The 13,721-nt window shown below is 34.6% G+C and overlaps 3 protein-coding genes across 4 annotated transcripts; 1 reads left to right on the top strand and 2 right to left on the bottom strand.

Moving 5' to 3' along the window:
* Nucleotides 1-695: 695 nt before the first annotated feature.
* On the bottom strand, nucleotides 696-9,829 carry btg3 (B-cell translocation gene 3). Of its 2 annotated transcripts, none has more exons than XM_079598679.1 (6): nucleotides 9,607-9,829; nucleotides 7,710-7,916; nucleotides 7,513-7,603; nucleotides 3,669-3,718; nucleotides 3,387-3,588; nucleotides 696-2,196 (listed from the first exon to the last, which is right to left on the bottom strand). In XM_079598679.1, exons 2-6 carry the CDS (start codon nucleotides 7,880-7,882, stop codon nucleotides 1,984-1,986), a joined length of 729 nt encoding a protein of 242 aa, XP_079454805.1. In that variant the 5' UTR covers nucleotides 7,883-7,916; nucleotides 9,607-9,829; the 3' UTR covers nucleotides 696-1,983. The 2 variants fall into 2 exon arrangements, with proteins under 2 accessions (XP_079454805.1, XP_079454806.1); XM_079598680.1 differs by having other exon boundaries at nucleotides 1,534-3,019; nucleotides 3,344-3,588; nucleotides 9,607-9,693.
* Nucleotides 3,720-7,511, top strand: LOC306991126 (E3 SUMO-protein ligase ZBED1-like). The gene is made up of 2 exons (XM_079598678.1): nucleotides 3,720-4,772; nucleotides 5,992-7,511. Exons 1-2 carry the CDS (start codon nucleotides 3,947-3,949, stop codon nucleotides 7,005-7,007), a joined length of 1,842 nt encoding a protein of 613 aa, XP_079454804.1. The 5' UTR covers nucleotides 3,720-3,946; the 3' UTR covers nucleotides 7,008-7,511.
* Nucleotides 9,830-10,569: 740 nt separating the features above from the next.
* Nucleotides 10,570-13,598, bottom strand: LOC306991688 (uncharacterized protein). The gene is made up of 6 exons (XM_079599777.1): nucleotides 13,367-13,598; nucleotides 12,112-12,161; nucleotides 11,466-11,810; nucleotides 11,033-11,341; nucleotides 10,883-10,951; nucleotides 10,570-10,776 (listed from the first exon to the last, which is right to left on the bottom strand). Exons 1-6 carry the CDS (start codon nucleotides 13,372-13,374, stop codon nucleotides 10,613-10,615), a joined length of 945 nt encoding a protein of 314 aa, XP_079455903.1. The 5' UTR covers nucleotides 13,375-13,598; the 3' UTR covers nucleotides 10,570-10,612.
* Nucleotides 13,599-13,721: the final 123 nt, after the last annotated feature.

Genomic DNA, 13,721 nt, shown 5'->3' with positions numbered 1-13,721 from the left:
GGAGGCGGAGGGATACGAGCACTGCGGAGAAGAGGGATTTTAGTTTGTTTGACAATAAAATGTTAGTAAGATACACGTAGGGATATTGTGAGTGTGTTATAAGTATTTTTCTTAACAAGGGAGAACTTAATAAGATACGTTTGAGCGTAAAGGCTGAGGGAACTAGTTCTTTGCGAATCGCCCTTTGCTTTTTTGCCACATCATTCGTCCTCGTGAATTGACGTCAGTTCCGATATTATTTCTTGTTTTATTTGTATATTACAGGCAGGGGCGTTTCTAGGCTTTCATCAGTACTGGGGAACGGTAGCCTACTTTAAGTGCTTGTGTGTATTTAGTAATGTTTTGATATTCTTTTGGTAGGGAAATGCAGTAGAGTCGATTTAAATGCAGGTGTTAATGCAACTTAATAAAGATATTCTTCATCGCAGGCCATTTAACAGTATTTGCAGGTTTGTAAATAAATCGCTATTTTTGTTCTTTGTGTTCAACGCATCTCATGTTTTGCTGAATGAAAATCCACTCCGAACGATTCAGTGTACGATAGACATGTCCGAATCATTTTAATTCAATGGCGATCTTTCTGTTTGCCGAACGATTTGAACGATTATAGAAAAGAACCGACTCAAGAGAATGATTCATTTGCTAATCGGGTGGCGCTAGTTTCACTAAATTAAGTTGGAGAACATGTTTTATTTACTTGGCTGCCAAGATTATATTTATTATTTGTAACATGTGCATTTGTTTTTGCAAATGTAAACATAAAACCAGCATATTATTATAATTATTATAGTTCAAATATGAAAAATGCGCACATTATAATCACACAATTGTTCATTAATCTACCATAAATTTGCATAGAAAATGTGCATTAATCTACCATACATTTGCATAGAAAATGTGCAATTATAAAATCTTTGTAGTTCCAGAAGTGGATTGGTGCAGTAGAAAACACTTTAATATGATATTAAGGAGTGTAATGCAATATGTAATACAAATGAAGAACAAATAATTATGAACAATGCACTGACAGTTTTCCCAAGCACCTGGTGCATATCGGATGCACACTATTTGTAATGTGTAACAGACCAGGGTGTGGGGAAAAAACGAAATTAATTTGTTGGTCAATTCCTTTCAAGTCTGAAAGCCATGAATTATAGTAATTTCTTCTTAAACTTGGTCAGTTTGTGAACAATTAGCTCCGCTCAGATGAAGGTGTGGCCAGCATAGTGAACTTGTTGATCGGAGTTGTAAAAACACATCTGTATTACTTGTCTGTCCATGTAAAATTCCATACACCACAACATAAAAAAGCACTGCTTGAGAAAATTAGCTTAAAATAACTAAGAACTATAAAACAATACTGCAGTTATATGCTATTTAGAAAATAAGTTAACGATATTGTACACCTAGATCTTGCTGGTGTTTCCCTATTTAAAGATAAAGTTAAATTCTATTTCGTACTGCCACCTAGTGTTTTTCTAACAAAACTACAAAAACAACAGTTATAGCAAATAACCAAAACCATTTTATATTACTTGAAAATGTTTTTTTAATGTTATCCATAATTTAAGAGGTCTAAGCAATACATAATACTTAAATGTGAATAAATAAAACATTTGGTCACTGAAACTATGACAAAAAAAAAAAACATGATTTAAAGTGTTATTAAATGATCCCATATAACATAAATACAGTACATATTTCATTACCATTAAAATTGAAATACTTGAAATATTCCTAATTCAATATGTACTAAGTTTACCATATACATGTTCTATTACAAATAATCTAAAGTGCAAACAGTTACTGTTATCTTTCTTTAAAAAATAGACCAGTCACAAATTCAAAAAACAGTGACAGAACTACAAAAATACATTTTTTAAAAATTTGGTCAGTCATCTTAGTGGTAACTTCAAAAAACACTTTTCATTGGAAAACCCCTCACGTTGACACCAACGAACTAACATACTGTAGTAACAGTGGTCACTGAAGCTGGTGTGCAAAGTTGGAAGGGCTGCCCCAGTAGCCATGCTTGCTGCGGTAACCCTGTTGGACCCAGCTGTGCGGTTTAAAGGAATGGTTGGGTCTGCAAGGGGGGCGGATCATGTAGTGTGGCCGCTGAGGGTAATGCCCTTTCCCTGGGCCGAATTTCTTTCTTGGTTGAGGATTCCATACTGGGGCACTGGCATATACAAGCTTTACAAAAGAAAGAGGACAAGAAATTGATAGAAACAATGGTTACATACATGTGCCGTATATTTCACTGATAAAAGTCATTTCCCTGCAAAAGACTACTACAATTCATCCAAATAGCTCAATTTTTAATTAAATGTACAGACAAATTTGGTAAAAAAATGTATTACTATTATTATTCTTTTTTAAATTTGCAATTTGATAATTTTCCAAAATCGTTCAGCTCTAATATTTGGCACAAAGTGTTGAGCCATGACCAATCTTTGCTTGCCAAGACTGAGATGCTCCCTTTATACCCAAACACGATGTCCTCACCTATTAACTATCACCTGCTTATGACTGTTCCAACAACGGTTTATTCTATAAGCTTTTTACTTTTATTTTGCATCTGTCCCAACTTTTTTGGAGTGTGTTGCAGCCATCAAAATTTGTTTATACATCTACAAAATACAATTAAGTTGTTCAGTGAAATCCATGGAAATCTTTTCTTTGAACTTTTGTTAGTTAAATAAAGTTGAAAGAGAATTAACAAAATCACAGATTCTTGTTTTTATTGCATTTTACAAAATGTCCCAACTTTTCAGGATTTAGGATTGTAGAAGACAGTCCATATAAATAAATATGATTAATAACCTACAAGTTTGGGATCAGTGAGTTTTAGGCTAATTAATACTTCTACTCAGCAAGGTAGATTAAATTGCTGATATTTATGTGACAAACGACATCAATTTCAAATAAATGCTACTCTTTTGGACTTTCTATTTATAAGAATACTGACACACACAAAAAGTTTCCACCAAAATATTAAGCACAACTGATTTCAACACTGAAAATAATAAGAAATGTTCTTGAGCACCAAATCAGCATATTAGAATGATTCTGAAGGATCATGAGACTGGAGTAATGGTGCTGAAAATTCAGCTTAGCCAACATTGGAATAAATCACATTTTTAAAATATTATTTATAAAATATATATATTTAAAATGATAATATAATAATAAAATAATATTAGAATAGTACTATTTTTAATTATAAATTTTTGATCAAATAAATGTCACTAGATAAGCAAACTTCTTTCAGAAACTGGAGAGAGAGAAAAAAAACAAAAAAAAAACATACCAACCCAAAAAATTTCGAACAGTACTGTGCCTATGGCAATCAAGGCAATACAAATACATTTAGGACATTGTACCTGGTATGGAGAGTGGTTGTAGAGAGGTGGGTTGTACTGGAGCTCTCTGCAGGTGGTGTCCTCATCCGAGGAAGATCCGGAGTGGTAATCCGACGTGACCCTCTCCACAGCGCTCGTCACTTTCTTTGTCACATCCTCTTTATCATCATCGTCATCGCTTGAGAAGGTGGCCACAGTGAAACCATGATTCCTCTCGCCATATCTGCAGCCATTTCAGAAGTAAAGATTTCTTTCATATTTGAGCAACATACAGTAGAGTTGTAAATAAGTAGAAAAACTCACCTACAGCACACCTCTCCAGGATCGACCCAAAGCGTGAGTTCCTTATAGGGCTGAACGATATTCGATTTTAACATCGACATCGCGATGTGCGAGTGCGCGATAGTCACATCGCCGGAACATGCGATGTGAAGGGTAGTAGAACCAGGGTAGCGCACACAGTAAACACGAGTTTGTTGTATGGCTTGTTGCTGCGGTGACATGCACGTCCCGCGTGCCTGCACAGTGATTGGTTTGCTGTGCCGCTGCTCACCGCTCACAGCTAACATTCACTGCTAAAAATGCGCGACGAAGAGGATCCGCCGCAAAGAAATGATTTATTCGTACCAAAAAGAAAGTCGAAATCATCTATTTGGGATTATTTCGGCTACAAAAAGGAGGATGTTGACCAAAAAGAGGTACTTTGCATGGAGTGTCGTAAAGTTGTGGCCACAAAACATGGAAACACCACAAATTTGTCTGATCACTTAAAACGGCACCACAAAGCTCTTTATGACGAATACAAAGTCAAATCTGGATGTCAACCAAAACAAACAAATATTTGCGATGCCTTTGCCAGTGTGACACCTTACCAGAAAGGCTCTCAACGACAGAAAGAAATAACAGACGCAATAACGTTTCATATCGCTAAAGATATGTTGCCATTAAATACCGTCGCCAAAGAGGGTTTTAAGAAAATGATCCAAACGCTTGACAGACGGTATGTTATACCATCCCGCACATATTTTTCCCAAGTTGCGATAAAAGAGCTGTATGAAACATGCAAATCTAAGATTAAATCAGAACTGTCGCACGTGGAATACTATGCAACTACAACAGACTTGTGGTCCAGCAGGACAACGGAGCCCTACATAAGTCTGACGGTCCATTTCATCACAGAGGACTTCGAGCTAAAAAGTCGCTGTTTGCAGACGGCATTTTTTCCCGAAAGTCATACAGCCGAGAATATCGCAGAGGCCCTGAGAGAAGCGGTGACCGCTTGGGGCTTAGATGAGACACTTCAAGTCTGTATAACAACAGATAATGCAGCGAACATGGTAAAAGCTGCCGATCTGAACAAGTGGACCAGGCTACAGTGCTTCGGCCACAGACTGCATCTTGCAGTTGGTGAGTAATAACCATCTTTATCCTTAATAAATATACATTTTTACTCAGCTGTTTTACTTAATAACCTGTCCTGAACCTGACAAAACTTGTAAAATGAATGTGTTGCATGTGTGTTGAGCTTTAAAACGTAAGAAAAATACAGACACAAAACATTTAATTTATTATGGTTAATTAATTAATTATTAACTTAATAATTAATAATAATTAACTTATTATTGAATCAGTGGCAAAAAAAATAGTTTTATGAGCACATTTGTGGAGCTTTTATTTTTCGTGTTCGCATTTATGAGGAAAAAACAATGTTAGGCCCTACGTGTCAGTTCTCCATTACGGACGCGATCGCTCTGAAAGCGGCACTTGCTTTAAATCTTTCACAGAAACCTCAAAAGCACAAAGCCTTTCTTTAAAGCGAATTTCGTTTTGTATTAATTGTATCTTAATTTCAATCAGTGTTTCGTTATCCAATTTCCTTTTAATAAATAAAAAGCAGAAAATTGATAATCACGACAGCGCCTGAACTGGAACTTAAACTATCATCCATGAACCGAAACTCAGCGTATAAGGTAGCCTACTCGCCTCACACACCTAAAAAAAATAGAAATAGGCCTATATCTATTATCTACAGAAATCTCTGCTTTTAAATAGAACCATTCAAAACAAAATAAAACTATGTAATTCGTATGAAATGTGCATTTCTCTCTGGCGCGTTCACTACTGCAAAGATTGCGAGTCAGCAGCCCACACAGAAAACACTTGTTTATTAATAAAAAATGTAAATGTCTCTAAAATCTGTTAAAATGTTACAAAAATATGGAACAATATTTTACATATTTATAATTATTACTTTAGCTGGTTCTTTGTGACAGCTTTTATGTGCCGTTTACATGAACGCGTCACTGCATCAGCACCGAGAGAGAGAGAGAGAGAGAGAGAGAGAGAGAGAGAGAGAGAGAGAGAGAGAGAGAGAGAGAGAGGATTGCGTAGAACGTTCACCGAATTCTGATTAGTCGAGAGGATTTTTCGCGTTTAGGCAAAAAATAGGTTCGGCGCTTATTGGGGTTTGGAAAGAAATTGCATCTTGCAGTACATTTTAAACAAGGAAATTATTATTATCGTTTATCGCGTTTTGGGAAAACAGCTCTTCATTTATTGTTTAAAATAAAACAGTGTGCTTCAATAATTAAAGTTTGCAATGTTTTTTTTTGTTTTCTCCGCTTAGAAAATGCAGTTAAAAGGGATGGCCGCATTGATCGTGCTGTAGGAGTCTGCAAGAAGCTGGTGAGCCACTTCTCTCACAGCTGGAAGGCCAGCGATGCCCTGGCAAAAGTCCAGAAGGAACTTAATCTACCATCACATTGTCTCATCTCAGAATGCCAAACAAGATGGGGTTCCAGACAGATGATGATCAGCAGGATATTAGAGCAGCAGCAGGCTTTAACTCAGGTCCTGTCTGCAGACAAGAAGCTGCGGCATCTAATTCCAACCTGGCAAGATATAGATGTCCTAGAATCTATAAGCAAGTCACTGGGACCAATGCTGGATTTCACTGATGCACTTTCAGGGGATGAATACGTCAGTGTCTCCTTTGTAAAGCCAGTTCTTCAGCTCTTCAACACTTCACTACTGGAAATGCGAGAGGAAGACACAGATCTGACCAAGCATATAAAGAAGAAGATGCTGGACTACCTCAACGAGAAATACGAAGATGATGATACTCAGAAGCTGCTAGATATGGCATCTTTTTTGGACCCCCGGTTCAAGATGGACTTCATCAGTGCAGACAAGAAGACCCAAGTTAAGGCCAGAGTGGCATCACAGATGATGGAATGCCAGGAGAAATCAAGCTGCAGCACTGACGTGGAGCCCAACGTTACCAGTGCACCCCAGGCAAAGAAAGCAAAGAAGTCATTGGGAAGCTTCTTTAAACAGAGTGAAACTGCACCAAAGGGTGATTCCTCTCTGACCCTAAAGGATGCTTTGGAAGCAGAGTTAAACACCTACCTGCTAACACCTCCAATAGACAAAGAGGAGGATCCACTTGCATGGTGGAAAGTACACAAACTAAGCTTTCCTCGTCTCGCCAGACTTGCCCGCAAATACCTGTGTATTCCTGCGACAAGCTCGCCGTCGGAGAGACTTTTCAGTACTAGTGGCAACATCGTCACTTGCCAACGAACCTGTCTCAAGCCTGCAAAGGTTGATAGACTTGTGTTCTTAGCTAAAAACCTTGAGTAAGCAAAGCATACAGCCTACATAAGCATGCATGATCATGATAAAGAATACTCAGTATTCTTAGAAGTTAGATAGAAGTTTTATTTCATTTTGTTTAGCCATTATTATGATGATGACCAACACTGTTTTACTTTGGCACTTTTGCTAAGAAAAGTTAACTTATAAGCATTTTGGTTCACAATCTTTTGTTTTTAAGTTGTTTTATAAAAAATATATTTATTTTAAGTTATATTGTTGTAAACCAATCAGGGGGGTTGGTGTAAAGCTGCTGTTTTATTTAAAAATGTGTTCTGCTTTTGTGTTTACTTTACAGAAATGTTCTAATTTTTGAATAAAATATTAAGTGACCTCTTTGTCCCTTGTAATGAAGCTTGCTTATTAGTGAAATTATTAATATCATGGAATGGTAATTATTGACTTTAGCCTGGATTTATGGCTCTCAATATCGCAATATATATCGTTGGGGTAAAAAATATCGCAATGTAATTTTTTTCCAATATCGTGCAGCCCTAGAAAGGTCTTTATACTGCACTCCACTCTCAGCACATGCTCGGAGCAATTCAGCATCCTCTTTATGGAGGCGGTTCACTCTGATGCACCTGCACAGAATACATTTATTGCTCATTTTAACATGACTAGATGTGAATCTAAAGAACATGGGAACTGGGATGTCACTGCACAGTACTGCTTATCAGACTGCTGTACCTGAAAGCTTGGCCCTTGCTGGGGTTGTCTGGATACCAATGACCCTTGTACTTCTCCTGTAGTGCTACAGTTAACCGCTCCACAAACAGGTCCAACTTGTCTGCTTCCAACTTCTCAGCCTTCTTTACCAACCGCTTCAAGAAAAACACCACCGCTGCTATTTCTTTCTTCATCGTTAGCTGTTCAGCTGAAATTCAGGTCCAACTTCTGTGAATGGAAATACAGAGACTTGATTAAATGTTAAATAAATACCACAACAACACCCTGTGATAATCCATTTTCTTGAATATAAAATAAATGAACCAAAACATGGCTTTCAATTAAAGAAATTAATAAATAAAATTATATTTTTTATATAATAATACAATTAAATTATTACACAATCATTTAAAGGTTTTGGGTCAGTAAACATGTTTAAAATAATACAATTTAATAATGAATAGTAATAATAATAATAAAAATCAGCAAGGATGCATTACATTGACAGTAGACATTTCTAATGTTACAAAAGATTTCCACTTCAAATAAATGCTGTTCTTCTGAACATTATTCATCAAAGAAACCAAAAAAAGTGTCACAATTTTAACAAAAATATTAAGCAGCACAACTATTTTCATAATTGATTATAAGAAATGTTTCTTGAGCACCAAATCAGCGGATTAGAATGATTTCTGAAGGATCATGTGACACTGAAGACTGGAGTAATGATGCTGAAAATTCACAGGAATAAAATACAGCTACAAAATATATTAAAATATCCGTTATTTTAAATTATAATATTTGACAATAACACTATTTTACCAGATTTTTTAAAATAAATGCAGCCAGATATCTTTCACAAACATTTTTTGACGGACCCTCATCTTTTGAATATTAATGTAATTTTGAAAAATGAACTAGAAAAAAATAGTTGCACTCCAATTTGATAAGAAATCATTTTTTATTATTATTAAATGATTAATTAAATAAACAATTAAATAATCAACACAACACATTTTAGTAGTATTATTACTACTACTAATAATAAATAACATAAAATAATTGGAAAAAATATGAATAAATAAATAAAGAGATGAAAGAAAAAAACATTTAAAAAAAGAACTAATAACAGTTAGGTGAGGTTTCTTTCTAAACCATCAATCCATCAACATAAATCTACGCATGTACCAGAAACACAAGCTCCTAAGATGTTGGCTGTCTATGAACACTAACCCTAGAGAGAGCAAGTGATTACACAAAGCTGGGGCGGTCAGACGGCGGGACAGAACAGCAGGATGGCGCGCTAATACATCACGACCGTTTGAAAATCAAGAGCATGACAGAAATGACCATTCGTTTTCTGGAACTTAACAGAATCACCTCAATCTTATTTTTTAGACTGCACTACATTTTCATAATTACTGTATACTTTTAAATTCCCGAGTGGTAATATTTTTACCCATTTTTATCTAGACTCTAGAAAAACTTTAATCAGTCTCGAATATATATATATATATATATATATATATATATATATATATATATATATATATATACAAATATAAAAAAAAAAAAAACGTATTTTAAAATACTAAATAGATAAAAAAAATTGTTTTACCGGTAGTTTGGACTTCAATAAGTAACACGAGCTAACGGCGATCTTGTTTAAATGTCTTATTAAAACTATACTCCTTTTCCATTTTTAATAAATGTTGAAATAATTATTACAAACTGAATCCAGCTAACGTTAACTGTAGCCTAGCCGAGGTTAACGTGGCCTCGATTCCATTTTCAGTTGGCTTTTCTGACAGTTTCCTTTAAAAACATTAATTTAAAATTATTTTATGTCATATTTTGAGCTTATAAACATTTAACTTTTATGTGAGTTCGCTACATCACTACAAACAGATATACTGACCGTGTTTTCCTTTCATCCACATGTGGCCAACTCCTGCTGCCCGCCTGGCGCACAACACACTTCCAGATCTGCTCCGCGCGAATCCGGGTGACGTGACTTTATCTTGTGCGCATGCTTACAGGAAATGATTCATGAGTCGATTCGTTTGATTCACGAAACGAATGATTCATTGATTGTCAGAGTGTGGAGAAGAGCTGAGCAGCACACAGTGCCACACACACGTAAATGGATGCAGGGTGGAAGTTTCTTTTCTTTTCTACCAATCGAACAAAGTAATCAAATTAATTAAAATAAGTATTTAAAAGAAATATTTCATATTTCTTCGGGAACAGAAATGATAAAGTAGCCTAAAGGCTGGTGTCTTGTCACATATGACAGAGAACTGTGTGCAATTTTATAAATTGGACAATGGCGCCATCTAGCTTGCAAAGTGGTGCTTGATGAACTGACAAACTCGTGAACTTGTGACAAGGTCTCTTTGAAAAATTGACCTAATATCCACTCAGAATGACTATTGCTACCTTTAATTTCAACATGAGCAGCACATGTTGTCAGAAGGTAAATATCTATATCAGGGTATCCACCGCAGCCATAATGAAAGTGCTAAACTTGTGTGGCACGTCAACAGGAAATACCTTTCAGGATGTAGCTACTCTCACTTCATACACTTCATTATCACAAGTAGCCTACAGAATAATATTGCAACCTGGATTGCAGGGAACACCAGGGTTTTTGTGTATAGGGGTTATTGAATTAAAAGAAAATGGAAATGGAAAAAAGAACGGTGGTTCTGGAGCTTCAGGTTAAATTTAGGGATTTCACTGAGAACTTGCTAAAACTGGCTAAAAACACTCCACCCCAGATAAAATCAGATTGACCAATATTTCTTGAGAATTAATATATTATTATATATAATATTAATATATAATATTGATTAAAAATAAATAAATAAAAGACACAAATCATGGTTTTAAACTGTATTTGCACACGCTATAGCCTACATGGCTCACTCTGATATGCAAGAATAATCAGTATTGTGGAGATGACTGTTAGCTGGATGATGATCACTCAGAACTGAATACAGAGCCTCAGTCTTCAGTTCAGACTGCAGGATGAGCTCAGATGGGACTCTGACATCTACAGGCTGTTGACAGGATCTCCATGGACAACCTTTAGAAGAGATTATTGATGCCCAAAAAATCTGATCAATGATATTCATATTGATGAAAACACGAGGAAGGCATTGTGTTAGAGATAAACTCAATGACACACTCACACATTACTGCGATGATCAGGACAGGAGTCAGCAGTGCAGAGATAAACAAAACTATCCAAATATGACAGTCTGTAAAATATGATTATTGAAGGGTCATTATGTATTCTGATGTTTCTATACAGAATAAAAAGATGTATGTATGTGATATACCTCTAAACCTCTCTCTGTTCTCATAACAGTCAGCAGGAGACAGGTGGAGAATCATCGGTTGGCTCAGAGATGAGTGATTTACCCAACACGAGTAGTTTGTACAGTCAGAGACATTCAAATATGAATGGAGGGTGAATGATTCATCTGAGTTGGTTTTGTTGATGTTGTATGTGAGAGAGATGTTCTGAAATCGTCCATTTCTCATCCACGCCTGCTCTAGAGCAGAAGGGTAAAACCCCTCAGAGAGGCAAAGAATCGTGTGAAATCCATCCGATGCTTTTACATGTGACACCGACACATTGGGGTGTGCTATAGTAAATATAAGAGTTATTAGTAAAAAAGCTCAGGTATTAGGAGGAGCAGATATTTGTCCCAGTTATATGATATACACTCAAGTCACTATGATTTTTGATTCTACTAATAATAAACTTACCAATCACTTGAACAAATGTTCCTTCTTCACCCAAAAGCACAGAAGGAGGTGGTATGGTTCTTGTCACAAAACATTTGTAAGTGCCAGTATCATTTATCTGCAGATTTGATACCTCAAATGACATTTCCTCAATCTTTGGAATAAATCTAATGTGATCTTTACATGATTGATTTACCCATGAATGGTTACTCTTCATAAATGTACACAGTTTATTATTAGTTTTCAGTTCCACATTGAAAGATGCAGTGTCATTTGATGTGTTGTATTTACAACTGATATTGACTGACTTTCCTCGATGAACAGTCTGAACTGAGGTGCCATTGAATTCTAAATGTCCACCTATAACTGAAAAAGATGAAAATTCAGTTTTACATTTGAAGTTATATTAAAAAGTAGGGATTCAATTCAGAAAATTTTCACATTTTCACAATTCTGGATGTCCAGCAATAAAAAAATAAAAATAAAAAAACAGGGCAGCAATAATAATAATAATATTATTATTTTTTTTAAATCACTTATCAGTATCACTAGATTTCATTTAAAATACTATGAATTAAATAAAAATAATGAATTATAAATAAATATTTATATTAAATATAAATATTGTATAATATTTAAAATACATTTTTTAAATTAAAATACCAACCAGACAGAAGCATCCATACACATGTGGTCACAGTTACACTTTGATGACATCTAGAGAAAACAGAAAAATGGAATATTGATTTCACAGTTTTGAACAGAAATAAACTATATAGCAGGGTCATATTTATCATGGCTGGATGTAGAATGAAAGATCATATTATTTTTGCTTCTCCGTTTGTCCCAACTGCAAAAAGAAAAGAAAAAGAAAAAGAAAAAGAAAAAGAAAAAGAAAAAGAAAAAGAAAAAGAAAAAGAAAAAGAAAAAGAAAAAGAAAAAGAAAAAGAAAAAGAAAAAGAAAAAGAAAAAGAAAAAGAAAATAATTCAAATGCGTTTCCACGACTCTTCGACAATCACTGTAAAAAAAAAAAAAAATCCACCTATAATTCAACTTAACAACTCAAGTTCAGTTCAGTAAATATTTAAGTATAATCAAATTGGAATTTTAATTCTTCTTTTTTTTAAATCTTGTCTAGTTACCACTTTAAAAAAAACAAAATTTAAGTTGGTTCAAATATTTTGATGAGTTAAAGTAATGGAAAAACATCATGAATTTTTAAGAACAAAAGAACAATACGTTTTCAAGAACAAAATACAGACGAAAAGATCAGTTACTCTTTACTCTTTCGCAATTTAGTATCTGTGTAATATTACATAAAATGTAGAGTTGCCAATGTACAAAATATATAAAAATAGATTTACAATGTTAATTATTTCAGAAATGCATCTAATTTGTGAACATGAGTTAATGCATTAGCTAAAATTAACTAACAATGAGCAATATATATTTTTTACAGCATTTGTTAACCTTTGTTAATGTTATAAAAAATGTTTTATTAAAAAATGTATTTAAAAAAAATGTGTTCACAGTGAATCAACTAACAGATACAACTTTTGGTACTAAATTGTACTAAATTCTTTTGTTATTAAAATATTTGGACAGAACACCACAATTGACCAGACTTATGCCAGAGAGCCACACAATAAGCAGTTTGTCTTTCTTCTGATACATTTGCAAGACTACATATTTAATATGAATTTGCTGTATAGCTCGCAAAATGGCACATATACCCTACAGCACTTTGGAGCAAAACAAGTATTGTTTCAGTTAAGTCAACAGTTTAAACAAAACTCAATAAAAGTTAAATTCACCAGCAACACAAAATTCCTCTGCATTATTATAATGTTTTTTTTTCCATTGATACAGTCTGTTTATACTGATCTTGTTATATGTATTACAAATATTCCCATGTACTCACCTTGTCATTTTTTCAGAGATTGGATCCTCTTTTGTATTTTTTTACAGTCTATGGTTTTAACTAATAATGGTGCAAATGAAGAAGTTGGTCTGCGGTGGTGCTGTAAAGTCAGAAAAAAGATCAACCAATCCGACTGAGACAGTCTTAAATACCATGCTCAGTTAGAGCTTATGTGTGGAAGAGAAACAAATTAAAGTTTTTTTTTTATCTATCACTCATAGATTCTGTCATCAAGCTAGAAGCCAATCACAACTGTTTTCTTCTTTTAGGCCTTCACTGATTGGATGGCACCCGTATAAAAGTGTTGCAAGGGTCTGAAAACAACTCACGGTTTATTTTTATGAAGAAGAAACAT

This window comes from Phoxinus phoxinus, assembly GCF_949152265.1.
Source record: "Phoxinus phoxinus genome assembly, chromosome: 23".
Classification (NCBI taxonomy): domain Eukaryota; kingdom Metazoa; phylum Chordata; class Actinopteri; order Cypriniformes; family Leuciscidae; genus Phoxinus; species Phoxinus phoxinus.
This window is presented reverse-complemented; position numbering and strand designations above follow the sequence as displayed.

Coding starts and splice junctions, on each gene's coding strand:
- LOC306991126 (XM_079598678.1), top strand. CDS start 3,947: ATGCGCGACGAAGAGGATCCGCCGCAAAGAAATGATTTATTCGTACCA. Junction 4,773..5,991: donor CAGACTGCATCTTGCAGTTG/GTGAGTAATAAC, acceptor TTCTCCGCTTAG/AAAATGCAGTTAAAAGGGAT.
- btg3 (XM_079598679.1), bottom strand. CDS start 7,882: ATGAAGAAAGAAATAGCAGCGGTGGTGTTTTTCTTGAAGCGGTTGGTA. Junction 7,604..7,709: donor AGCAAGGGCCAAGCTTTCAG/GTACAGCAGTCT, acceptor TATTCTGTGCAG/GTGCATCAGAGTGAACCGCC. Junction 3,719..7,512: donor AGTATAAAGACCTTTCTAGG/GCTGCACGATAT, acceptor AATATCGTTCAG/CCCTATAAGGAACTCACGCT.
- LOC306991688 (XM_079599777.1), bottom strand. Junction 11,342..11,465: donor AACATTTGTTCAAGTGATTG/GTAAGTTTATTA, acceptor TATTTACTATAG/CACACCCCAATGTGTCGGTG. Junction 10,777..10,882: donor CCTGATCATCGCAGTAATGT/GTGAGTGTGTCA, acceptor TCTCTTCTAAAG/GTTGTCCATGGAGATCCTGT.